Here is a 25,249-nt window from a genome sequence, read left to right on the forward strand (position 1 = left end):
AGGGGATGGGGCCTTCAATAGTACTCTTATCCCCCCTTTTAATTTAAATTTTCAATTATAATGGTTTCAAAGAGATGTGAGATGTTCAAAGAGAAAATACTTGATGTGGTAAATCTGGATTTTGATAAAAGAAACTAATGTACATATTTTCTCGTTATTTAATTTGATTGTAAGAAAAAATGTGCGGCTGGTGCCAGGTAAGAAATCGTATAGAATCTGAGCTAGGAGCTTTCTTGTACAAAAATGTAAATTCTCAATTATATACAGTACGAATCTTACTCTGTTGTATCCGTGGACTGTTGGGATTGCTATCGAGTCCTATATGATTAAAACAGTATCATTTTCCATTGTAAGAATGCAACCCCACCGATCAGAAACAGTCATAAACTTGACTTGAAACAGGCATATATATCAGCATAATTAGCATATTTAGCATATCAGCATATTAACGTCATGACGTCACAGCCTGGTCCACTCTAAACTCTCTCAACATACTCGACTCCTCACACTTTGGTCTCCGTTACCCCATGATTACCAACCACCTCTTTCACCGGAGTTTTATCAGCAGAATTTGGCTCATCCATCCTCTGAAAGTGGGGTACTGACAGAGACAGGTTGATAATTAGGAGGAGTATACCGAGCGAGAGGATGAGGAGGAGCAGGGTCATGACCGCGGAGGTGGGAGCCAGAGCTCCGCACACCATGTTAAATGTACTGAGGTAGATGTTGTAGAGAGGACCACACCGCCCCACTATCTCCGTAAGCTGGTGTGTGGCTATGTCTCTGTAACATGTCACGTGACTTTCTGCCACGGGGAGCACTTCCATCATTTTTGTTCGGTACGTTGACTCGCTTTTGTTGAACATTTCCTCGTTTAAGGAGATTGCAATTTCAAATTCTTGATGCAAGTTTCGCAACATGCCCATTAACAACACACTGTTCGTTCTGTACATTGTGGACTTTGCAACAAGTTCATCATTATCAGATACCCAGTCCCTTTGCAGATATCCCATGTTGTTGACACATCCCTGCAGTTGCGATCTTTGAGCCCCCCAGTACAGGCTGTTTTTTGCCGTAGTTGCCTTCTTCTTAAACTGTTCGTACTTTTCAGGAGACAGTGTGACAAGACCTCTGTCTGTTTCTGTTAGATCGTCCAAGTATGGTAGTATGGTGTGCAACTCTCCTTCTTCCTCCTTTAGGTCCACATCTGATGTAGATATTCCCGTCATTATCTTTCCCTTTTCTTCTGTCGTGTAAAAGGTTTTGTACCAATGCTCGTGGGGGTTAAGACTGCTTTTTTCTGCAACTCTAGAGTAGTCAAGGAAATCGTCCAGATAAAAGTTGCTCGCTGGATCCCAGATACTCGTCAGATTCAAAACCTTGTAAAGCGCTTCATTTTCCCTGCAACCTGTAATCAAGTCAGAAAACCTTACATCTGAGGACATGTCACCAATAGCTCTAGAAATAATACTGGTACTGGTGGCGGTGCCATTGTCCCATAACCAGAAGGGGTTCATACCATCAGTACCGTCAGTACCGTTAGCTAACCGACAGGATTCCGTCAGCACACTTGAAATGGTAAAGTTGGGTATAGTGAGCGCCAGCACAACAATAGCTTGCACGTACAGAGAGAGAGTGGCTACCTTCATGATGGTCGCTATGTTATTAGAACTCCCAGATCTCTCAGTGGGCTTGTCCGAGTTCTCATCGGCGGTACAAAGACCACACGCGAAGAGAGCCACACAGAGCACAGCAGGTTAGAAAGGAGATAAGGAACACGGCTACAGTGAGCCAGTGAGTGTAGCTACTCTGCTGGGAGGAGGAGGAGGTGGAGGAGTAAGCGGGGTCACGTGATGGGACCCCTCCTGCCAGGCTCAGCTTCCAGGATTCTTTTATGGTTTCTATTTTGGGGAGGTTTTCAGTGATCCATGCCAGGAGTTTGATGTTGTGTTCCATGTGTTCAATTCTGTAAGGCTCGTTGTGGTTCATCAAGTCCTCGATTGTGGTGTTCCATATTTTCCAGTTTTTGAACGTAAATCCAGGTATGTCAAATGCCACAATTTCGTTGAATTCCGATATGTAGGGCCAGTTTGCCACATCTGCACCGGCTACCATCCTCAACGGTTCAACATTAGTTGCATTGAACACATCGTCACAGAATGTTTTCCTGTAATAGTTATTGTTTTCCTCTGTTTGTATATTTGCGTCATCACAATAGTTCGCATGAACTTAACAAACTTATTAAACAGTACTCATTTAGCTTTCATTTTAGACTTCACGTCTCCCGAAATAAAACTGCGAACAAAGTGAAACAAGGAACTAAGTAAAATGTAAAACCAAATTTTCGTCACGCATTGGACTTTATCAAGTCTAAAATGAAGCTAAATTCGTCTCAAACTCACGCTCAGCCTTAAGATATATTTAAACAGTACTCACAAAAAGTAAAATCAAGCACTTTACTAACTAGTACAGTTTATATCCGTCAAAATAACCGAAGGTACAAAGGAACGCGTTATGTAACGTTTTTTTAATAACGTTAAGACGGTACGTGACGCATCACGTAACGCGTCACGTCACGTCTAGCAGCTAGCTATAAAAAATAAGCTAATATATAATATATATATATAATAAGCTAAAATACTCGATCGCGTAACACATCGCGTGATGCATCTCGTGCCGTCTAGCTAGGGTCTAATAAATAGAACGCTGTACTAACCTGGTTTTACAATACCAGACCACACCATTGTAACAGTACGTCAGCTCACCCTGCTTGTCCTCTAAGATACTATTCATCTCCTGCAGTAAGATCATACTTTTATTTAGGGTATCCTGGACCTGCCACTGTAGTTTCTGCATCCGGACCAGCGTGTTGTTATATTCGACAGCGTAGGGTTCCTCCACCTGCATTGTTGCTGTAGCAGCTTTGTGCTGGTAATCTTCTATAGTCCCCTCCAGATTTGTGTGCAAGAACCCGAACTCGTCCACTCCAATAGCAGCCATATCCCTAGTAACATTGCTGAGATATCTTTCTAAGTACAGCTCGGTCTTGTCCACAAAGTCCACGAACATATCCTTACTCAGCTTTATATGCATGTTTGCTAACAAACCTGGTACACATTAAAAATATAATTTTAATCAATATAATTGAAAATGAGAATTGAAAATAATTTTATTCAATGTAAGTGAAAATGAGAATTAAAAATTGTGGTGTAACCTTTATTCTTAAAAACCAAAACCTTAAAACGTGCATTTGATTTATTTAAAAAAAAAAACACAGTAAAAAACAAACCACAGAGTGTGCACACGAAAAACACGGCCACTATCGCGAACATGGCGCACCCGTACGTGTTTTTAAGAGAGGTATTCCAGGGGCTTGGCTTCTGGATGGACGGACCACTACTCAACATTATAGAGAAGAGTGAGAGTAAAAATTTTAGGATAGTGAGGAGGAGGATGAAGGCACAGAGTATGATCACTGCACACCAGGATATCTGCATGTTGAGGAGCGATAGGATTTCAGAGATTGGAGGAATCCCGCTCTTAAACTTATCATACACGATATCAACCCATTCGAATAACCCTAAAGTTGAGAAAAGTGCCGCCACGAAGGATTTGAATATGTCTCCGATAGCCTGGAAACTCTTGTAATCCATGTAGAAAGAGTAGACTTCCTGGTCGTAGTAGTTGAGGTCCTGATAGTACTCCTTATAGTACGGGTTACATACAGGGTACTTTGGGGTATTCAGTCCGATCAGGGCCTCCCATACATTCATATCCCATTCCAGTTCTACTTCCCTTGCTTCCTCTGAAAAATAAACTTGATAGTGACAAATCCAAAACAAGGATACATAAAACAGCGACTGTTTCTGGTTTCAACAAATGAATTAATGTACCCCGAATAAAGGTACCTTCCGGATCATTACATTCAGGTTCCTCCCCTTCATACGCGTAGTAATCTGATCCATCATCTCCCTTCACACAAGTGATCTGATCCGCCCCATGCCATACAAAGTCTTTCTTGTCACACGATAGAGTAACTGTATCACCAAACAGGCCGAAGGATCCCTCTAGAGCGATATTGGGCATGACAGGCAGTGGTGCTTGACAGATCTCTGAAATGTGAACAATTATTGTACAACCAGTCATGATACATTCATTTTTGGGGAACTATATATATATATCTGATATTTAGATATATATTGCTGTGCTGTAAAAATTGACTTTATTTATTTATTTATTTTATTGTCAGGTTGTCTAACTTGGTAGTACATTTCTCTTCTTATTGCTTTTTAGTGTGATTTTTTCCATTCACACCCTTTTGTGAAAAAGGCAATACTGAAAGGTTACGGATAGACGTTTTTGCAGAAAAACGTGGATTTTGGAGATTGCGGTAGGTGGGTCTGAATATGTCGAACTTCCGTCGGTCACACTTTGCCATGGCAACTAGACAACTAGACGTATGCAGCGCGCAAGAGTTGCTTGCGGAGATGTGATGTATGGCCTGCAGTAGTCAGTGTGTGCGCGGCACGAGTGTATTCCAATGTCTTGTGTTAGGCAATAAGCTCAATTTGTATGTGACACGCGTATTGTACTGATATGTACACTTATAAAACATCAGAGTATAGTTCACTTTTTGCTTACAACTTTACAATTTCTTGAATTTTACAGATAAAAGTTAAGTTCTACTGCAATTGAATTGAGTCACAACTATTTCCCCATTTAAAGCATAATGTTCATGTTATGAAGTGAGCTTACTAGAGCTTGTAGTGAATGGAAATCTAGCGTCCGCCACAACGAAACAACGGGCGCAATTCTTGTTCTGCTGGAAACCTACAGATTTGCACTGTGTCAACTCAAAAATCGCACCTGTACGATTTTGGCTGCCTGAACAAGCAGCAGGCGGAGAACCGCTCAAATATCATGTTCCTTACCTTTTACTCTGACCGTATCGTCCTCATCAAGGATGTTAATGTACCGAACCCCCCGCTCAGCATCAACCCAAACCGAATCTCTACACCTCTCATCAGGAGCATCACCAAACTCTATCTCCGCCACCTGAACACCATTACACCTGATCTCCAGACCCTGAACTCCGTGTTTAATAAACCTCCACACCCGCACATTATCCGGAGCTACTGGAACATTAACCATCAGTGAAACATGGTGGCAATCCTCTACGTAGAACGTTGGATCTGTATCCATGACAACGACGACCCTTGCGGAGCTGAGGAGTGGTTTAATGGAGCCAGTCACTTCGAAAGTTATTGTATCGTTACTGCCTAGTTTGGAGACTGTTATCACCTCGAAAGGGATTTCATCCAAACGATATTTGAACCAGGTACCCTTGGGTTGGTCTCTCCATCCAACGGTTAACATTTCTGTAATGTTTTAGTTATGAAAAAGTCTTATCGTGGTATGTTTCAACAATATTTTCTGGTCCTTTAAGGGAGTCAAAAGTATATAATATTCACAATCCCAAAATGTAATGATGCGATGATGTCACAATTAAAAAGATAAGTGGATGAAGCAATGGACATTCAGTTTAGGTAACCATTTTAATATCACAAATAAGGGATATCTATATTTCTCAAAATAACAACTCTACCTTGTCTTATAACGACGGCTATCTCGTTCACAGTGAAATAAGAACCGACCTCCTTCCGTAAGAAGACCATATCTCCGAAAACACACTCGGAGGTTACCGGAATGTTGTCATGATATGCTCCATCAATGCTTACTGCAAGAGAGTAAAACTCACAGGTACCATGAGTACTTTCACAGTTACCACACCCCTCCTGAGAACAGGACCAGGTCTGCCAAGGACGGGTATTGGGGGTAAACTCCTTCCACCAGTGCACTAGCTGAACACAGTAAACTTGGTCCATATTTACCTTAATAAAACGATTATTAATAAAACAGTTATTTATTTTTTTAACAATCGAACAGTATCAATACGAAAGAAATCAGTAGAGGCTTGTGTGACCTGTGCTTGAAACCCTTCAACCACCCATCCAATATACTTATTATACAAATACAAATAAATATTACCTTCAACCAGCTAACTCCGTAAGAGTCTTCTCCAATGACAGCTGCACTCTGCCAGAACATATCAATAGCGTATATTGCGGGGTCGGTTACAGTGGAATCCGTTCCTGATATTTCCGCATTTACTGGTGGTATCTCACTAGGTTGCCTTGCTCTTGTGACTGAAATAATAGCGTCAATATAGAATATAAACATGATATAACATGATATAGTATATTATAAGTTATATGTTATATTATGTTATAATTTATAACACAATGTAACACACAAAATTATACCTAGCTGTTGGTATCCTGAGCTCTTATACATATTTTGTATATTAGCGACAAAAGAAACGCCATTGTCCCTAAAAATATTTCTCAAAATAATAATTCTACCTTCTCCTGATCCGAAAACAGCTATCTCGAAGACAGTGAAATTAGAACCGATCACTTTCCGTAACAAGAGCTCATTCCCTATAACACAACCAGCGACGTTTTCTGAAGAAGTTCCTTCGACAAAAACTGTCAGAGAAAATGAGGGACAAGTTGAGGTATTGGCACTCTCCGTACATACAGAGCATTCGTTTTCAGTGCAGGTCCAGGTCTGGAAAGCTGTCTTATCTGTGTTGTACCAGATAACTTTCTCCACACAAGCAATCTTGTCTAAAGACACCTTCAACCAACTCACTCCGTCAGAATTCTCACCTACGACAAAGATAAAGTTGTTGACAGTCATAAAAATATACAGATAATTTCGATAATGGTAACTGTCTAGCTTTAAAGTTAGACACCCTCAAAAATAACCAAATACAATAAATGTAATAAAATTATAAAACAGTAGAAATTTTAAAAACCAAGGTAGAAAAAAAACATTTTAATAAAAAACCCATTAAATTAATTAAGTTAAAATTAAATAAAGCGGTTTTCACCTACAACTGCAGCACTTGCCCAGAAGAGATCAATAGCGTATTCTGCGTGATTGTTCTCACTATCGGCACCAGTCATTTTTATATTTTCTGGTATGACCTCTCGTTTACCTCTTTTTCTGGTAGCTGAAAATATGATGTGATCATGAATCTTGTGAGGGGGATGGAGGAGGCGTCTTCACCATTTATATTTATTCTCAAAATTGCAGTTTCCGTCATGATAAACAAAAAACATCCGCTTCCTGCACCTTCAGTTTTTTTTTCTCATAGACCTGACTATACCAATTAGAATAGCTATGATTTTTGACTTTATATAAAGAGTTTGGTGTTCTCTTGCATATCTAAATTAATCCTACCTTCTTGTCCGATGATGGCCATCTCGAAGACAGTGAATTCGGAACCGTCCTCTTTTTGCAACAAGAATGTATTTCCAAATACGCAATCAGTAACATCGTGTGGAGCAATAGTTGGGATATTTTCTGGCCTTGGTCCCTCAATGCTGACTGTCAGGGAAAAAGAAGCACAAGCTGAATCACTATCGTCACTATCTCTACATACAGAGCATTCGTTTTCATTTTCAGAGCAGGTCCATGTTTGCCGAGGGATTGTATCAGTGTGGTACCAGATAAGTTGTTCCACACAAGACAGCTGGTCTAGCGATACCTATAATGTATTTGATTATTTAAAAAAAAAATTTATTTGAAAAATGATTAATGTTGGTGAGGAAATATTTATAATATGTAGTGCGATTTTTTCACATAGTACGATGATATTTTGTGATGATATGATGTCATAATTTTAACTTTACTTTACCTTTAACCAGCTTGCACCGTCAGCATTTTCACTTACAACCGCTGCACTAGTCAAGAAAAGATCAATGGCGTATTCTGCGGGGTTGTTGCCACTGGGCTCTGTTCCTGATAGTTCCACATTTCCTGGCATTACCTCATCATCACCTCTTTTTCGCGTAGCTGAAAATATAATGTCATTATGGATCTTGTGAGGGGGATGGACAAGGTGTCTTCGCTAGTCACTCGGTTTCCGTCATGATAGAAAAAACATCTGCTTCCTGCACGTCCAGTTTTTTTTTCAACTAGAATAATTACTATTTTAACTCCCTAAAAGGGTTAAGTGTGCACTTACATATCTAAATTTATTATCAAAATGTTAATTCTACCTTCTTGTCCGATGACAGCTAGCTCGAAGACAGTGAATTCGGAACCGTTCTCTTTTTGCAACAAAAATGTGTTTCCAAATGCGCAATCAGTAACATCGTGCGGAGCAATAGTTGGGATAGTTTTTGGACTAGGTCCCTCAATGCTGACTGTCAGGGAAAAAGAAGCACAAGTTGAATCACTATCGTCACTATCATCACTATCTGTACATACAGAGCATTCGTTTTTATTTTCAGAGCAGGTCCATGTTTGCCGAGGGGTTGTATCAGTGTGGTACCAGATAAGTTGTTCCACACAAGAAAGCTGGTCTAGGGATACCTATAATGTATTTGATTATTTTTATAGAAATATTTTATTTGATAAAATATGATTAATGTTGGTAAAGGAATATTTTTCACATAGCGCGATGATATTTTGTGATGATGTGATGTCATAATGTTTACTTTACTTTACCTTTAACCAGCTTGCACCGTCAGTATTTTCACTTACAACCGCTGCACTAGTCCAGAAAAGATCAATGGCGTATTCTGCAGGGTCGTTGCCACTGGGCTCTGTTCCTGATAGTTCCACATTTCCCGGTACTATCTCACCATCACTTCTTGTTCGGGTAGCTGAAAATATATTGTCATCATGGATCTTTTGAGGGGGATGGACATAAAACAAGGTGTCATCGCCAGTCACTACTCACTCGTTTTCCGTCATGATAGACAAAAACATCTGCTTCTGCACGTCCAGTTTTTTTTTCTCTTAGACCTGATTGTTTCGACAAGAATAGTTACTATTTTAACCCCCGAAAGGGTTAGAGTGCACTTACATAATTTCTAAATATATCAAAATCTTATATTTACCTTCTTCAACTCCGATGACAGCTAGCTCGAAGACAGTGAATTCGGAACCGTCCTCCTTTTGCAACAAAAATGTGTTTCCAAATGCGCAATCAGCAACATCGTGTGGAGCAATAGTTGGGATATTTTCTGGACTAGGTCCCTCAATGCTGACTGTCAGGGAAAAAGAAGCACAAGCTGAATCATTATCGTCACCATCATCACTATCTGTACATACAGAGCATTCGTTTTTATTTTCAGAGCAGGTCCATGTTTGCCGAGGGGTTGTATCAGTGTGGTACCAGATAAGTTGTTCCACACAAGACAGCTGGTCTAGCGATACCTATAATGTATTTGATTATTTTTATAGAAATATTTTATTTGATAAAATATGATTAATGTTGGTAAAGGAATATTTATTATACATAGTGCGATTTTTCACAAAGTGCGATGATATTTTGTGATGATGTGATGTCATAATGTTTACTTTACTTTACCTTTAACCAGCTTGCACCGTCAGTATTTTCACTTACAACCGCTGCACTAGTCCAGAAAAGATCAATGGCGTATTCTGCAGGGTCGTTGCCACTGGGCTCTGTTCCTGATAGTTCCACATTTCCCGGTATTATCTCACCATCACTTCTTGTTCGGGTAGCTAAAATATAATGTCATCATGGATTTTTTGAGGGGGATGGACATAAAACAAGGTGTCATCGTCAGTCACTCGTTTTCCGTCATGATACACAAAAACATCTGCTTCTGCACGTCCAGTTTTTCTCTCTTAGACCTGATTGTTTCGACAAGAATAGTTACTATTTTAACCCCCTAAAGGGTTTGAGTGCACTTACATATCTAAATTTATCAAAATGTTAATTTTACCTTCTTCAACTCCGATGACAGCTAGCTCGAAGACAGTGAATTCGGAACCGTCCTCTTTTTGCAACAAGAATGTGTTTCCAAAAGCACAATCAGTAACATCGTGTGGAGCAATAGTTGGGATATTGTTTGGACTAGGTCCCTCAATGCTGACTGTCAGGGAAAAAGAAGCACAAGCTGAATCACTATCGTCACCATCATCACTATCTGTACATACAGAGCATTCGTTTTTATTTTCAGAGCAGGTCCATGTTTGCCGAGGGGTTGTATCAGTGTGGTACCAGATAAGTTGTTCCACACAAGACAGCTGGTCTAGGGATACCTATAATGTATTTGATTATTTTAAAAAAATATTTTATTTGATAAATGATTAATGTTGGTGAGGAAATATTTATTATACATAGTGCGATTTTTCACATAGTGCGATGATATTTTGTGATGATGTGATGTCATAATGTTTACTTTACTTTACCTTTAACCAGCTTGCACCGTCAGTATTTTCACTTACAACCGCTGCACTAGTCCAGAAAAGATCAATGGCGTATTCTGCAGGGTCGTTGCCACTGGGCTCTGTTCCTGATAGTTCCACATTTCCCGGCATTATCTCACCATCACTTCTTGTTCGGGTAGCTGAAAAGATAATGTCATCATGGATCTTTTGAGGGGGATGGACATTGGACAAGGTGTCAGCGCCAGTCACTCGGTTTCCGTCATGATAGACAAAAACATCTGCTTCCTGCACGTCCAGTTTTTCTCTCTTAGACCTGATTGTTTTGACAAGAATAGTTACTATTTTAACCCCCGAAAGGGTTAGAGTGCACTTACATAATATCTAAATATATCAAAATCTTATATTTACCTTCTTCAACTCCGATGACAGCTAGCTCGAAGACAATGAATTCGGAACCGTCCTCCTTTTGCAACAAAAATGTGTTTCCAAATGCGCAATCAGCAACATCGTGTGGAGCAATAGTTGGGATATTTTCTGGTCTAGGTCCCTCAATGCTGACTGTCAGGGAAAAAGAAGCACAAGCTGAATCACTATCGTCACCATCATCACTATCTGTACATACAGAGCATTCGTTTTTATTTTCAGAGCAGGTCCATGTTTGCCGAGGGGTTGTATCAGTGTGGTACCAGATAAGTTGTTCCACACAAGACAGCTGGTCTAGGGATACCTATAATGTATTTGAATATTTAAAAAAAATATTTTATTTGATAAATGATTAATGTTGGTGAGGAAATATTCATTATACATAGTGCGATTTTCCACATATTGCGATGATATTTTGTGATGATGTGATGTCATAATGTTTACTTTACTTTACCTTTAACCAGCTTGCACCGTCAGTATTTTCACTTACAACCGCTGCACTAGTCCAGAAAAGATCAATGGCGTATTCTGCAGGGTCGTTGCCACTGGGCTCTGTTCCTGATAGTTCCACATTTCCCGGCATTATCTCACCATCACTTCTTGTTCGGGTAGCTGAAAAGATAATGTCATCATGGATTTTTTGAGGGGGATGGACATTGGACAAGGTGTCATCGCCAGTCACTCGGTTTCCGTCATGATAGACAAAAATATCTGCTTCTGCACGTCCAGTTTTTCTCTCTTAGACCTGATTGTTTCGACAAGAATAGTTACTATTTTAACCCCCGAAAGGGTTAGAGTGCACTTACATAATATCTAAATATATCAAAATCTTATATTTACCTTCTTCAACTCCGATGACAGCTAGCTCGAAGACAGTGAATTCGGAACCGTCCTCCTTTTGCAACAAAAATGTGTTTCCAAATGCGCAATCAGCAACATCGTGTGGAGCAATAGTTGGGATATTTTCTGGTCTAGGTCCCTCAATGCTGACTGTCAGGGAAAAAGAAGCACAAGCTGAATCACTATCGTCACCATCATCACTATCTGTACATACAGAGCATTCGTTTTTATTTTCAGAGCAGGTCCATGTTTGCCGAGGGGTTGTATCAGTGTGGTACCAGATAAGTTGTTCCACACAAGACAGCTGGTCTAGGGATACCTATAATGTATTTGATTATTTTAAAAAAATATTGTATTTGATAAAATATGATTAATGTTGGTAAAGGAATATTTTTCACATAGTGCGATGATATTTTGTGATGATGTGATGTCATAATTTTGACTTTACTTTACCTTTAACCAGCTTGCTCCGTCAGTATTTCCACTTACAACCGCTGCACTAGTCCAGAAAAGATCAATGGCGTATTCTGCAGGGTCGTTGCCACTGGGCTCTGTTCCTGATGGTTTTACATTTCCCGGCATTATCTCACCATCACTTCTTGTTCGCGTAGCTGAAAATATAATGTCATCATGGATCTTTTGAGGGGGATTGACATTGGACAAGGTGTCATCGCCAGTCACTCGGTTTCCGTCATGATAGACAAAAACATCTGCTTCTGCACGTCCAGCTTTTCTCTCTTAGACCTGATTGTTTCTACAAGATTAGTTACTATTTTAACCCCCGAAAGGGTTAGAGTGCACTTACATACTTTCTAAATATATCAAAATCTTATATTTACCTTCTTCAACTCCGATGACAGCTAGCTCGAAGACAGTGAATTCGGAACCGTCCTCCTTTTGCAACAAAAATATGTTTCCAAATGCGCAATCAGCAACATCGTGTGGAGCAATAGTTGGGATAGTTTTTGAACTAGGTCCCTCAATGCTGACTGTCAGGGAAAAAGAAGCACAAGCTGAATCACTATCGTCACCATCATCACTATCTGTACATACAGAGCATTCGTTTTTATTTTCAGAGCAGGTCCATGTTTGCCGAGGGGTTGTATCAGTGTGGTACCAGATAAGTTGTTCCACACAAGAAAGCTGGTCTAGGGATACCTATAATGTATTTGATTATTTTTTAAAAATCTTTTAATTGATAAATGATTAATGTTGTTATTGTTGGTGGGGAAATATTTATAATATATATAGTTCCATTTTTTTACATAGTGCGATGATATTTTTTGATGATGTAATGTCACAATTTGTACTTTACCTTTAACCAGCTTGCACCGTCAGTATTTTCACTTACAACCGCTGCACTAGTCCAGAAAAGATCAATGGCGTATTCTGCAGGGTCGTTGCCACTGGGCTCTGTTCCTGATAGTTCCACATTTCCTGGCATTATCTCACCATCACTTCTGCTTCGGGTAGCTGAAAATTTGATGTGATCATGAATCTTGTGAGGGGGATGGAGGAGGCGTCTTCACCATTTCAATTTATTCTCAAAATTGCAGTTTCCGTTATGATAAACAAAAAACATCCGGTTCCTGCACCTCAAGTTTTTTTCTTATCGACCTGACTATATCAACTAGAAAAGCTACGATTTTTGACTCGCTTGCATATCTAAATTTATCAAAATTATAGTTCTACCTTTTTGTCCAATGATGGCCATCTCGATGACAGTGAATTCTAAACCGTCCTCTTTTTGCAACAAAAATGTGTTTCCAAATACGCAATCAGCAACATCGTGTGGAGCAATAGTTGGGATATTGTTTGGTCTAGGTCCCTCAATGCTGACTGTCAGGGAAAAAGAAGCACAAGTTGAATCACCATCATCACTATCTGTACATACAGAACATTCGTTTTTATTTTCAGAGCAGGTCCATGTTTGCCGAGGGGTTGTATCAGTGTGGTACCAGATAAGTTGTTCCACACAAGACAGCTGGTCTAGCGATACCTATAATGTATTTGATTATTTTTATAGAAATATTTTATTTGATAAAATATTATTAATGTTGGTTAAGGAATATTTTTCACATAGTGCGATGATATTTTGTGATGATGTGATGTCATAATTTTTACTTTACTTTACCTTTAACCAGCTTGCACCGTCAGTATTTTCACTTACAACCGCTGCACTAGTCCAGAAAAGATCAATGGCGTATTCTGCAGGGTCGTTGCCACTGGGCTCTGTTCCTGATAGTTCCACATTTCCTGGCATTATTTCACCATCACTTCTTGTTCGGGTAGCTGAAAATATAATGTCATCATGGATCTTTTGAGGGGGATGGACATAAAACAAGGTGTCAGCGCTAGTCACTCGGTTTCCGTCATGATAAACAAAAACATCTGCTTCCTGCACGTCCAATTTTTTCCTCATAGACCTGCCTATATCAATTAGAATAGCTACGATTTTTGATTAATAAAGAGTTTGATATTCGCTTGCATATCTAAATTTATCAAAATCATAGTTCTACCTTCTTGTCCAATGATGGCCATCTCGAAGACAGTGAATTCAGAACCGTCTTGATGTTGTAACAAAAATGTGTTTCCAAATACGCAATCAGCAACATCGTGTGGAGCAATAGTTGGGATATTTTCTGGTCTAGGTCCCTCAATGCTGACTGTCAGGGAAAAAGAAGCACAAGCTGATTCACTATCGTCACCATCATCACTATCTGTACATACAGAGCATTCGTTTTCACTTTCAGAGCAGGTCCATGTTTGCCGAGGGGTTGTATCAGTGTGGTACCAGATAATTTGTTCCACACAAGAAAGCTGGTCTAGGGATACCTACAATGTATTTGATTATTTTTTTAATACATTGTTCTTGATAAATGATTAATGTTGATGAGGGAATATTTATTATACATAGTGCGATTTTTTCACATAGTGCGATTATATTTTGTAATGATGTGATGTCATAATGTCTACTTTACTTTACCTTTAACCAGCTTGCACCGTCAGTATTTTCACTTATCACCGCCTCAGTTTGCCAGTCTAGATCAATAGCATCTGTTGCGGGGTCGTCTTCATTCTCTGTCCCGGATACTTTAGCACTATCTGGTATTAGCTCATTGTCATTTCTGTCCCGGAAATTGCCAGCGCAGTTCACTGTTCTGAAATAATGGGGAAATCATAAAGCTTTTACAAGCCGTTTGTACTGCAAGTATCCTACTCCCTAGTAACACCCTAGTAACACCCGTGTAACACTCAAAGTAACACCCTAGTAACTACTCACCCCAGAATCAACAGGATCGTCACTTCAAACAGCATGATCTAATCCTACCGCCGACTGTACTTGTAGTTGTAACTTTCAAAATTTGTTCAATCTAACGAAAACTATTATGTGAACGAAACTTCAAAACAAGTATGAAAAGTGAGGGAGCTCTGAGTAATAGTAAAGATAGACAGGTGTAGCACGTGATCATGCTGTATACATACACTAACAACAATTTATCTTTTATTGTGTAAAGTGCCGCATTACAAATATAACTGTATGAATGCTTCTATCTCGTAGCCTGTAAGGTCCATTTATAAAATGAGATTAATCGAAATTTATGATTTGAATTTCGCTGCAGATCAGATCATCTTTAAAGTATAAAGATATGTAAAGATATGCTTGCTCTGAAGTATATAAGACATCTTACCCGGTAATAACGCCTTTATGAAGGAAACCTATTTCTTTCCTGTAAAAAATATTTATGTTCACATTTAAGTTCCCCTGCTGCTGAAATCCTCTCAGAATTACTGCCTAATCACGCAGATTTACATTTTACAAGTTGACTTGTGGGCAGAGTATAGATGGTATACAGAATATGGAGGGTATACAGAGTATGGAGGGTATACAGAGTATGGAGGGTATACAGAGTATACAGCCTCTCATACAGGGTGTTTCAAAAGTCTTGTTAGGATGTATTTTACGAACAACCTTTTATCCATTCGTCTAAACTTCATTCTGTACAAATTTATTGGTAATTCTAAGGTTTAATGGTGAATTCTGAACGTTTTTTAAGTTGCTATGACCGGACCAGCATAGCAACCACAATCAGCCCCCTAGCAATCGAGGTAAATTTGAGTAATTTTTTCTTTTATCGACCAAATGAAAGACCAATAACACCCTGTATTGACCCCACCTGGAGCTTTCTATCATCTTTCCGCCTCTACCGCCTTATCCTGTGGGACACATCCTGAGATTCTAAGATCCTAAAATATTGTACCACATAATTATACATGTCTTGCAATAAAACAGTGTGTACATACGTTTAGTCTTATAACAAAGCCATGTGTACTGACTTTTGCCCCTCCTCCCCTCCACATGCCCTGCAATAAGTTATCCGAATTAATCCCCGCAATTCCCCTTATCAGGCGGCATTAATTGTCACGTGACTGAACACGTGACTAATCCACCACGTGTTTATTATAATATTCAGCTGGATTATAATAATAATATGCTGAGTGGTACAACATCTCCACCATACCATATAAGGCAGCGCAACCATGGTAACATGACCATATATAGCAATATAACCCCACTAACAACACCTTATATGGATGCCACATGTGTTGTTAGCTAGCTCATAATGCTGAGTGGATGGAATACGGGGCTGTGTGTTAAGGGGCCGTGGAGCAGTCCTCTCTAAATCCAGCTAATGTATTGCTATTAATAAAGTTGTTATTTCTCACCGCGTATTTTGTGCTTTCATTCCTTGGATTTTGTATAATATATAGTTTTGATTTTCAGTATCTTGTACACCTGGGCCTGGAAGAAAGAGCAACGGTTGGGACTGATTTGTTGGTAATCAGTCATCAGTCACAGCGTGTGGTAACATATAGTGCACTAGATACTAAAATAAGAAACATCATCGTGAGCTTTGTGTGTTGCCACTACTACCAGTGGTTGTAGATATAAGTTAACCACCTTTCTTTGCTGTAATTGTTCTTCTAGTTGGGAGTTGTCAGTGAACACATATAGTTCTAATGTACCGTCACAATAGTGACTTTAATATATCTTTCCAAGTAAAAGTGATTAAAATATGCTATTTTTGTAACAATCTTCAATCAATGACATCTTCGAACATTTCACAAGTTGCCATTTACACTTCTTTTGTTTTCTATCGCCATTAAATTTAACTCCCTCCACACCGCTCTAATGACAGCTGCTTCAGACAGCGGTTAATCACGTTAATCTGCTTTAGAGAGTGGTCACTTTTACAAGAATGACACAATGTTGGCCACCACAGCACCATTACTACCACCACACTTCACCTCTCACCGCCACGTTATTCCAACAATACTCCTGCCCGCACTTCTTAAGCCTGTGTCTCTGGTGACAGCTTCACACGTGCACGCCGAGTGCACGCCGAGTGCAGCACACCGAGTGTTGGCGAGTGTTGGCGAGTGCTGTTTATCAGTGTTTCATTTATTGAACACCCAATTTAACGCGTTTTACGTCTTTTGATCTGCCAAGTCAAATATTGCCTCAAAATAAAAGTATCATCAAGCCCGAGGGAAATAGCGTCTTATCAACTGGTGACAGTTTCACAAGTGCATGTCGAGTGAGCACTCGGCACAAACAGCACTGTTTACCGGTGTTTCATGTGAGAATCAGTGATTCACTAACAAGTTGCATGACGTGGCTTGTTAAACCACCGTTAGGAGCCGGGCTGTGTTCTATTGGTGTGACGAGGAGGCTGAGGTCACGCGACTATGACGTCACCAGATGTTGAGTAGTGTTTTTTGTTTTCGTTAAATTTAATTGTTGTTTTTTTGATATTTATCCCGTTACGTAATCATCATCCGATTAAAACAATGTTATAACACCCATTTAACTCAGAATTTTGAGGATGATTCTGCAGCAGATGTGATATTTTATATCCCTGCATGATGCTGACTAAGAGGAGTTGGGTCTTTAATAAGGATTCACGTTCTCGGTACGGATTAAGTCTTTTTAAAATGAAAACTACCAATACCGGACAAACTTTAATTAATTAATTCCGAACTTCTAAGTCTGGAGTCTGGAGTCTGACCAACAGCTCCAGATTGCTGCCTGTACACCCACCCTGACCCTGCTCTAGATTACTGCTTAGGAGGACAGAGAGCGCCACCTTGTACACATCACACAGACTACACTATTGCTTGCTAGTACTGGCTTTTTATACTACTTGTGTTGTTGTATGTCTGGCTCACTCCTCCTGTACTTCATAGACAGTGTCAGTAGATGTAGAGAGGGTCACGTGACGCGTCACATGGGTTAGATAAGGTCGGATAAACTCGGGAATAAGGCACCTGATCATTTAATGGAGTTCGGCCCTGTTTAACATTTGATTAACTTGGATTGAAGGGAAGATCCGCACGTTGATCTGAAAACAGTTTGAGTATTTGATTGTCGCAATCGTATAGAGCTATCACATGTTGTGCAGAGAATGGTGTTCTGTCTCCAATGCTGTACGATTATTTCTAGGCAGTCATATCCTCGATCAATCCACGGGAGAAAATGCTCATTTGCGCCGAACAATCTATAAATTTGTTGATAAGTTGATATTAATTTGAAAATATAGTTTAGATGTGACATTTGATATAAATAAAGCTCTATTACGTTGATACAATATTCGTGCAAGCTGTTAAAATATGATGAGATTTCTTGTAATATAATGTTGTCACTTTTCAGTCCGAGCCATAACAAATAACATTTAAAGAACAAGCTGTTCTATTACTACACTATTCGAGCTTTTTATTGAGAATTAAAACAAGTCCTTCATATTATGGAGCCAGGGTGTGGACTGGCTGCACCTGGTTAAAGCACTTCCATCCCATTACATAATACTCGATAAATGTAATAGATTTGTAATGTTGTAATTAGTTTAAAGCTATGTTATTTTGTTTTTGATGGTATTAATCGCCTAGGTTTCAGGTTGTGATTATTTTATGATCCTGAGTTGTAACAAAAAAAAATGTAACGTCAAAATTACGGTCATTATTTCGATTGATAGTTCAGTTTGGAGTGTATAATTTGGGGCTGAGCCGGCTGACCTGGGGATGTAAATATCCTAAACCACGTGCTTTCCTTCAAGTAACAGTAAATCATGTGAAGGAGCTATTATATCACTGTACTTGCGTCACAATCACTACAAAGTACAAGTCCCATCGCCTCCGTGCTTGTAGTTCATATTCCAGCACTGGTCGCTCGAAATGTTTCCTCATGGTATCGCCGGCGTTAGTCCAGGCTGTAAGTCCGCTTATATAATATATATATATATATTACTTAGATTAACTAAGAACATTAACTTACTTAGATTAACTAAGAACATTAACTTACTTAGATTAACTAAGAACATTAACTTACTTAGATTAACTAAGAACATTAACTTATAACATTTCTTTGTGTTTTGATTTAGCTGTTTGAAGGATTACTTGTGTTTTTGTATTCCCGGTAGGCCTGTCTTGAGTACTCGTTTCTATTTTTCTTGTGTTTCAGTTGAAGGAGTTGGAGGACGAGTGGTCTAAGGTAGATAAGGGGACCCCTGAGAGGTACACCAGGTCTCAACAAGCCAAGATGGAGGAAGAAGAGGACGAGGAGGAAGAAGAGACAGATGGAGGTAATCTGTCTGTGTGTCTGTCTGTGTGTCTGTCTGTGTGTCTGTGTGTCTGTGTGTCTGTGTGTCTGTGTGTCTGTCTGTGTCTGTGTCTGTGTCTGTGTCTGTGTCTGTGTCTGTGTCTGTGTCTGTGTGTCTGTCTGTGTGTCTGTGTGTCTGTCTGTGTGTCTGTGTGTCTGTGTGTCTGTGTGTCTGTGTGTCTGTGTGTCTGTGTGTCTGTCTGTGTGTCTGTGTGTCTGTGTGTCTGTGTGTCTGTGTGTCTGTGTGTCTGTCTGTGTGTCTGTGTATCTGTGTGTCTGTCTGTCTGTCTGTCTGTCTGTCTGTCTGTCTGTCTGTCTGTCTGTCTGTCTGTCTGTCTGTCTGTCTGTCTGTCTGTCTGTCTGTCTGTCTGTCTGTCTGTCTGTCTGTATTTGTATGTTTGTATGTTTGTATGTTTGTATGTTTGTATGTTTGTATGTTTGTATGTTTGTATGTTTGTATGTTTGTATGTTTGTATGTTTGTATGTTTGTTTGTTTGTTTATTGTTTAAACTATTCCCCACATAGGAGATGGTGGAGGTGGTGGTGGAGGTGGTGGCGGTGAAGAAGCAGAGCCTGAAGAAGATATGGATCCCTACGACTTAGCAGATCCAGTAGACATTCTCGAAAAACTCAACAAAGCGTGCGGTGACTTCCAAAACATGCTGGTTCGTCGTTTTTAGCCTGTTCATCAGATTATTACCTATAAATTTATGCAAATATAATGAAAATGTACAGCTAAACTGCAGAAAAGTGGATCACAATCATTTCATTATTTGTCGTCTATCCGAATGTGTTTTAATGTTTAAATCGAAGGCCTGTTATATCGCTTTGTCTTCGTTGTATGACACTCTTTATGCCATCATTACAGGTCGATAAGAGTTGGAAGATAAGAAAAGAAGCACTGGACCATTTAGTTCCACTCGCTACGGGGACAATCAAAATACAGCCCAGCAGTGAGCAATATTGAGAGTTTTTTTGTTAAAAAGTGAATTTAATTAAGCTTACCAATCCCTTTTATTAATCAAGAAAATCTTCAAAGAATTTGAACTTACCGATCATACCATAGCGAACTTAACGTGCCATTTTCCGACCAATAATGACGCACTATTTCCCCCACGTGCCATTTTCTGACCAATAAGAACGCACTATTTCCCACAGGTGATTTTGGTGCGATAGTAACGCCACTCTGTAAGATAATATCTAAAGACGCTAATATTGTGGTGGTGCAGCTGGCTGTGAAGAGTTTAGGGGGCATCGCTAAAGGACTCAGAAAAGGTTGAAATCATTGTTTAATGTTTATTACAGATCCCAATTGATTGACAGTTTCCTAAACATTTCCTGATATTGCTTTGTTTTGATTTTATGTTAAAGTAGAGATATATTGATGGGCAACCCCGTTTAACTTTTTAAATTGCTTTGTCTGTTTTTCTTTTGGCTATTTTATTTAAGTAACTTACAGTTACAGTTTGAAGTTTCTTCTCCTAACTAGTAGTTGAAACACGGTCACGAAGGTTATTTACAAACAATAACTCTCAGGATATAGTAGTAACGCTAAAGAGACTGTTATAGCTTGTTTATCAAAGTACAAAGAGAAGAAAGCCAATGTTGTAGCAGTACTGAGTGATTGTATTGATGCGTCTGTAGATACTGTGAGTAAAAGAAATGAGATAATTTTTTAATTCATTTAATTTGAAAATGCTAATATTGAGTAAGCTATATATTTAATATTTAGTATTTAATATTTAGTATTTAATATTTAATATTTAATATTTAATATTTAATATTTAATATTTAATATTTAATATTTAATATTTAATATTTAATATTTAATATTTAATATTTAATATTTAATATTTAATATTTAATATTTAATATTTAATATTTAATATTTAATATTTAATATTTAATATTTAATATTTAATATTTAATATTTAATATTTAATATTTAATATTTAATATTTAATATTTAATATTCCACAGGTTCCGTTGAGTGCGGTAGTAGAACATGTTGTAGCATCACTTGCTGATAAGAACCCAGCAGTCAGGCAGGAAACTGCCAACTTCTGCGTCCGACTCTTCCAGAGGTCCAAAGCTAACAACCTTCCTAAGTCGGTTATGAAGGCTCTATGTCCTGCCCTCAAAGCTGTGAGATATTTATTCTGTTTTCTTTCGTTATAAGATATCAATACTTCAAGGTTTGGAGCCAAATAAATATAAATCTGTATTTAAACGAGTATTTTGTCCACATTGTTATTATACAGTACTGGTGCACACCCAAAATTTAACAATATTCCACTTATTACTTAATATAATACTAATATCCATCAGTAGTTGCTGCTAGGTATTAACCTAAAAGGCAGCAGTGCTATTGAGTGTTGAGGTCTAATAAATAATAATATTTCCATTTGTTCCAGCTACTAGACGACACTGTGGGATCAGTACGTGACGCTGGTGCGGGAGTTCTGGGTACAGCAACTAAAGTTGTGGGGGAGAAGTTTATGTCAGAGTACATCAATGATTTAGATAATATCAAAAAACAAAAGGTATTTTATTGTAATAGTTGTCGTGTCACGTGTTCATAGTCACGTGTTCATAGTCACGTGTTCGTAGTCACGTAACTAAGCCACAACTATGATGATATCACGGGCGACATCTGTCCGACAGCGACATCTGTCCGACTCAGAAAATACTAGGTTATTCGGACAATAGTTTATGTCGGATCCTACCGTACGATTTTCTTGAAACTTTTCATAAAGTATGGTGGTTATAGGACAGATAATCTGTGTAAGTTTGAGCGAGTTTCTATACGTGCCAAATTTGAGATATCACCTTAAACACAAAAAATATCTCCAATTCGGTGGTTTGCAGTGGTTCCAAGGCATATATCTGGAGATCCAACGATATGATTTTCCTGAAACTTTCTAGATAGTAAGATAGCTTTAAGACAAATAATTTGTGCAAGTTTGGGTGAATTTCTATGTGCCAAATTTGAGATATCACTTCAAACACAAGAAAATAGTGTTGTCGGACAGATGTCGTGTTACCGTAAAACACATGTTTACCATATATATTGTATAATGTATAATGTATATTGTATAATAACAATCACAGACGTTACTTAACCTATGTTATAATTAAACTCCTAATTCTACACCGACTCCACGTATGATGAGAAAATATGGTACTTTGCCCAGTCTTCAGGAGAGTTTAACCAACAGAGGAACTGATCATACATTATTTGTAGACTCCACATAATCCCCCATTTCCCAAAACCTTGTACTTAAACGACCAATTCCAGGCGGTTACAGGCTGCCACTTAACCGACTAATTGGTCATTACTTTTACCAGGACACCCAGTAAAGCGTCATCAGACATACAGCTTTTCCGGAAATCAGTTTTTACATAAACTTAATTCTCTCTCGGCTTCTGGAGAGTTATCAGAGCTTCGGAAAGTAACCGTTACATTTCGTTAAACTTGTCTTGCTTTCTTTCGTCTATCGTGCCCGGTTTGTTTTTCTGGGATGGATGCCATTGGATCTCGAGGACCGGAGGGCCCATGTCGGAGGTACACCTACATGGGCAGAAGTAGGAGACCACCGCCCTCACAGGTCAGTGTTAGTAACATTGTTATTGGTGTTACTAACACTGTCAGTTCCTGTGCGAGTGGTACTCCGACTAGTACTTTTGTCGCAAGTTCTAAAACAAAGGAAGACTGTTTGGTAACTGATGATAAAGTTGACGATAGAAACGTAGATGAAGGAAGATATAGCAATGTACAAGACAGTTCACCGGACACTATCGTCGATAAGGAGATGATGGACGTGCACGTCTGGGAAGACACCACTCAGAACGACCTAGCCAATGAAAACACAGCGCTCAAACCACGTGACACAAACCCACCAATCAGAGCACAGGACGACCCGAGATGTCCTCACTTAACAAAAACAGAGTGTGTTGTTCTTGAGGAGGAGGAGGAGGGAGGTTTGGAGGAAGAGGGAGGTTCGGAGGAGGATGACAGTGGAGGGGACTCTAGCTCCTGGATGACACAGTATATAGCTCATAATGGTCCTCTTGGGAACGAGAAAAAAGGTGAGGGTTTCATCTTAATTGTTTTATACGAAACTACTTAGAGTAGTCTAGACTAGCTTACTCTGAACAAATTGCTTAATACTAATAGATAGCCTCGCACAAGATTATTCTCAATTTTCTTGTTGTGTTCCACAACTATAAGTGAGCCCCAGTTCATTTTCCAGTTTAATTTTTTGTTATGATAATGTCATCACTAGAGATAGGCTAAGTCCACTGGTAACCTCAGGCTGGTGGAAGGTGGGACACGTTGTGGCCAGATTTCAGAGGGTTGCAGAAAGGAAGAATATCAAACAAGCCCCTTCTGTCAAGAAGTCACCAAAGCCATCTCACTCTAAAGAAACTGTAGCTATCGACCAAGTAATCCTGCCTCCCAATGAACGGATTAAGGTTCCAGTTCCGCAGTCTTTGATAGAATATGTCGGGTTGGAAGGGTTGGGGGAGTTGAACCCTGAACTGGATGATCAAAGTCAATCCAGTGAGACTCTAACTAGCATTGATGATGGTAGATTAATCGCTCCTATTGAAACCCATGATATCGAAAAAGAGGATCAAGTCGAAAATTCGTACCACATTCAATTGGAGAAAGATGAAGCAGTCACTGAAGTTAAATACGAATTGGAAACTCGACAATATAACCCTCCTATTGATACAACTGTGGGAGACCATCTTTATTCGAAGATCAGAACATTGGAGAACAATTCCCCCTCTGATCTACTGGAATGTGCCCTCTATCTTCCTTTGCGGGAAGGTTTGTCCTGACTATATTGAAGAAACGTCTTGCTAATGTCCATGTTTTATGCAGTTATGTTTTTGCAAATCATTTTTCCTGCTAACTCAGCACTATTTCCTGGGTATCAAAGATCAATAACGAGTTTCTAACTTTCCTCCATGCTAAGTAAGAATCCTATTCAAACATTTCTCTGTTCAATAGATTTTAACTTTTTGTCATTCATGAACATTTCTTACAAGAATCCATTCATCGCATCTTCCTTAGAATATTTTAGTTAAATTTCTTTTATTCTTGTAATTTACAGTCCACAGTTTCGTTAAGTTCCTCATTCCTCACCCTTCATCATGATCCTGCGACTGTGGTGGCTGCATTAGACCCACTGGAGTATAAAGATATTATTTACTTAACTGGCATAATCTAGCTCCTAATATATTTTCTAATGATAAGCATTTTGTGTGCTGTGTGTTCTAGCTCTATAGCTTGTATCCCAGGTTACGGATGTGATGGAGAAGGCTGAAGTCAAATACCCTTACGGGTCGGCAGGTCCTGCTAAGAAGGCTGCTCCCGCTGCTAAAGCACCTGCTAAAGAGAAAGCAGCCTCAAAATCAGAGGCACCCAAGAAAGAGCCAGCCAAGAAATCTGCAGCTAAAAAGCCCGCTAAGAAGGGTACTGTGTTTGGCTGAATCTGTATTTTACCCAATTTTCCTACATTCTAACGGTTTCTTAGCTCAATTGTAAAGCATTAAATAATTAAGATTACTTTAACTGAGGGAAGACAAAGAGGTGTGGAAGTTTTGAATAATCAGTGAAGTTAGTCACGTGTTAGTCACGTGGGGGGGGGGGGGTACCAATGGCATAAATGGCATAATGGAGAATTGGCCAAACAAAATTTCCATTTATGCCATGAAATTTCTATGCCATTTGATGAATTTTATGCCATTCTTCTCCATTCTATGCCATTCGAAATATGAAATTTTAAAACTTTGAACTGAGAATTTAATTTAACGAATTGTCTGCACCCCATGCCACTAGTACTTTTTATTGTACTACAACATCTATTTTCACCCATTAAATTCCTCAAAATATCCCTAGCAATGGGCATTATTGATTATAATTACGTTCAATGTATATCAATATGATATGATGATTTGGTTGATTGTGGACAAGTGACCGGGCAGTATGGCATAGTACACGCTACACACCGTATAACAGAGAGGACAGTCGACTGAATG

The 25,249-nt window shown here is 39.0% G+C and overlaps 2 protein-coding genes across 16 annotated transcripts in view; one reads left to right on the forward strand and one right to left on the reverse strand.

Moving 5' to 3' along the window:
- The window catches only part of LOC134814230 (cytoskeleton-associated protein 5-like), a 129,256-nt gene that overhangs the window by 61,749 nt on the left and 42,258 nt on the right, over window positions 1-25,249 (forward strand). For 11 of the 15 annotated variants that reach the window (XM_063822293.1, XM_063822300.1, XM_063822296.1 and 8 more), the window contains 8 exons: window positions 19,061-19,181; window positions 19,724-19,863; window positions 20,067-20,151; window positions 20,357-20,473; window positions 20,735-20,847; window positions 21,179-21,343; window positions 21,613-21,741; window positions 24,509-24,683. In XM_063822293.1, the coding sequence (XP_063678363.1) occupies window positions 19,061-19,181; window positions 19,724-19,863; window positions 20,067-20,151; window positions 20,357-20,473; window positions 20,735-20,847; window positions 21,179-21,343; window positions 21,613-21,741; window positions 24,509-24,683 (1,045 nt within the window). Of the gene's footprint in view, window positions 1-18,660; window positions 18,812-19,060; window positions 19,182-19,723; window positions 19,864-20,066; window positions 20,152-20,356; window positions 20,474-20,734; window positions 20,848-21,178; window positions 21,344-21,612; window positions 21,742-24,508; window positions 24,684-25,249 lie in introns of those variants that run through there. The other 4 variants (XM_063822303.1, XM_063822302.1, XM_063822305.1 and 1 more) reach the window with 1 other exon arrangement.
- LOC134814313 (uncharacterized) lies at window positions 106-14,859 on the reverse strand. Its single transcript, XM_063822409.1, has 28 exons — window positions 14,825-14,859; window positions 14,528-14,702; window positions 14,061-14,376; window positions 13,693-13,833; window positions 13,234-13,425; window positions 12,857-13,014; window positions 12,381-12,699; window positions 11,995-12,152; window positions 11,542-11,860; window positions 11,156-11,313; window positions 10,687-11,005; window positions 10,300-10,457; window positions 9,831-10,149; window positions 9,449-9,606; window positions 8,976-9,294; window positions 8,581-8,738; window positions 8,130-8,445; window positions 7,766-7,923; window positions 7,309-7,615; window positions 6,956-7,078; window positions 6,423-6,731; window positions 6,049-6,206; window positions 5,606-5,891; window positions 4,932-5,378; window positions 3,909-4,112; window positions 3,290-3,805; window positions 2,717-3,107; window positions 106-2,167 (listed from the first exon to the last, which is right to left on the reverse strand). Exons 1-28 carry the CDS (start codon window positions 14,857-14,859, stop codon window positions 1,705-1,707), a joined length of 7,080 nt encoding a protein of 2,359 aa, XP_063678479.1. The 3' UTR covers window positions 106-1,704.

Source organism: Bolinopsis microptera, chromosome 4 (genome assembly GCF_026151205.1).
Source record: "Bolinopsis microptera isolate Bmic1 chromosome 4, MBARI_Bmic_1.0, whole genome shotgun sequence".
Classification (NCBI taxonomy): Eukaryota; Metazoa; Ctenophora; class Tentaculata; order Lobata; family Bolinopsidae; genus Bolinopsis; species Bolinopsis microptera.

Bases quoted from the DNA above. Each gene is read 5' to 3' on its own strand.
- LOC134814313 (XM_063822409.1), bottom strand. From the start codon at position 14,859: ATGCTGTTTGAAGTGACGATCCTGTTGATTCTGGG. The intron at 7,924-8,129 runs GTAGAATTAACA...TTATATTTTCAG, and splicing joins AGCTGTCATCGGACAAGAAG to CTACGCGAAAAAGAGGTGAT. The intron at 2,168-2,716 runs GTTAGTACAGCG...TAACTATTACAG, and splicing joins GTCTGGTATTGTAAAACCAG to GAAAACATTCTGTGACGATG.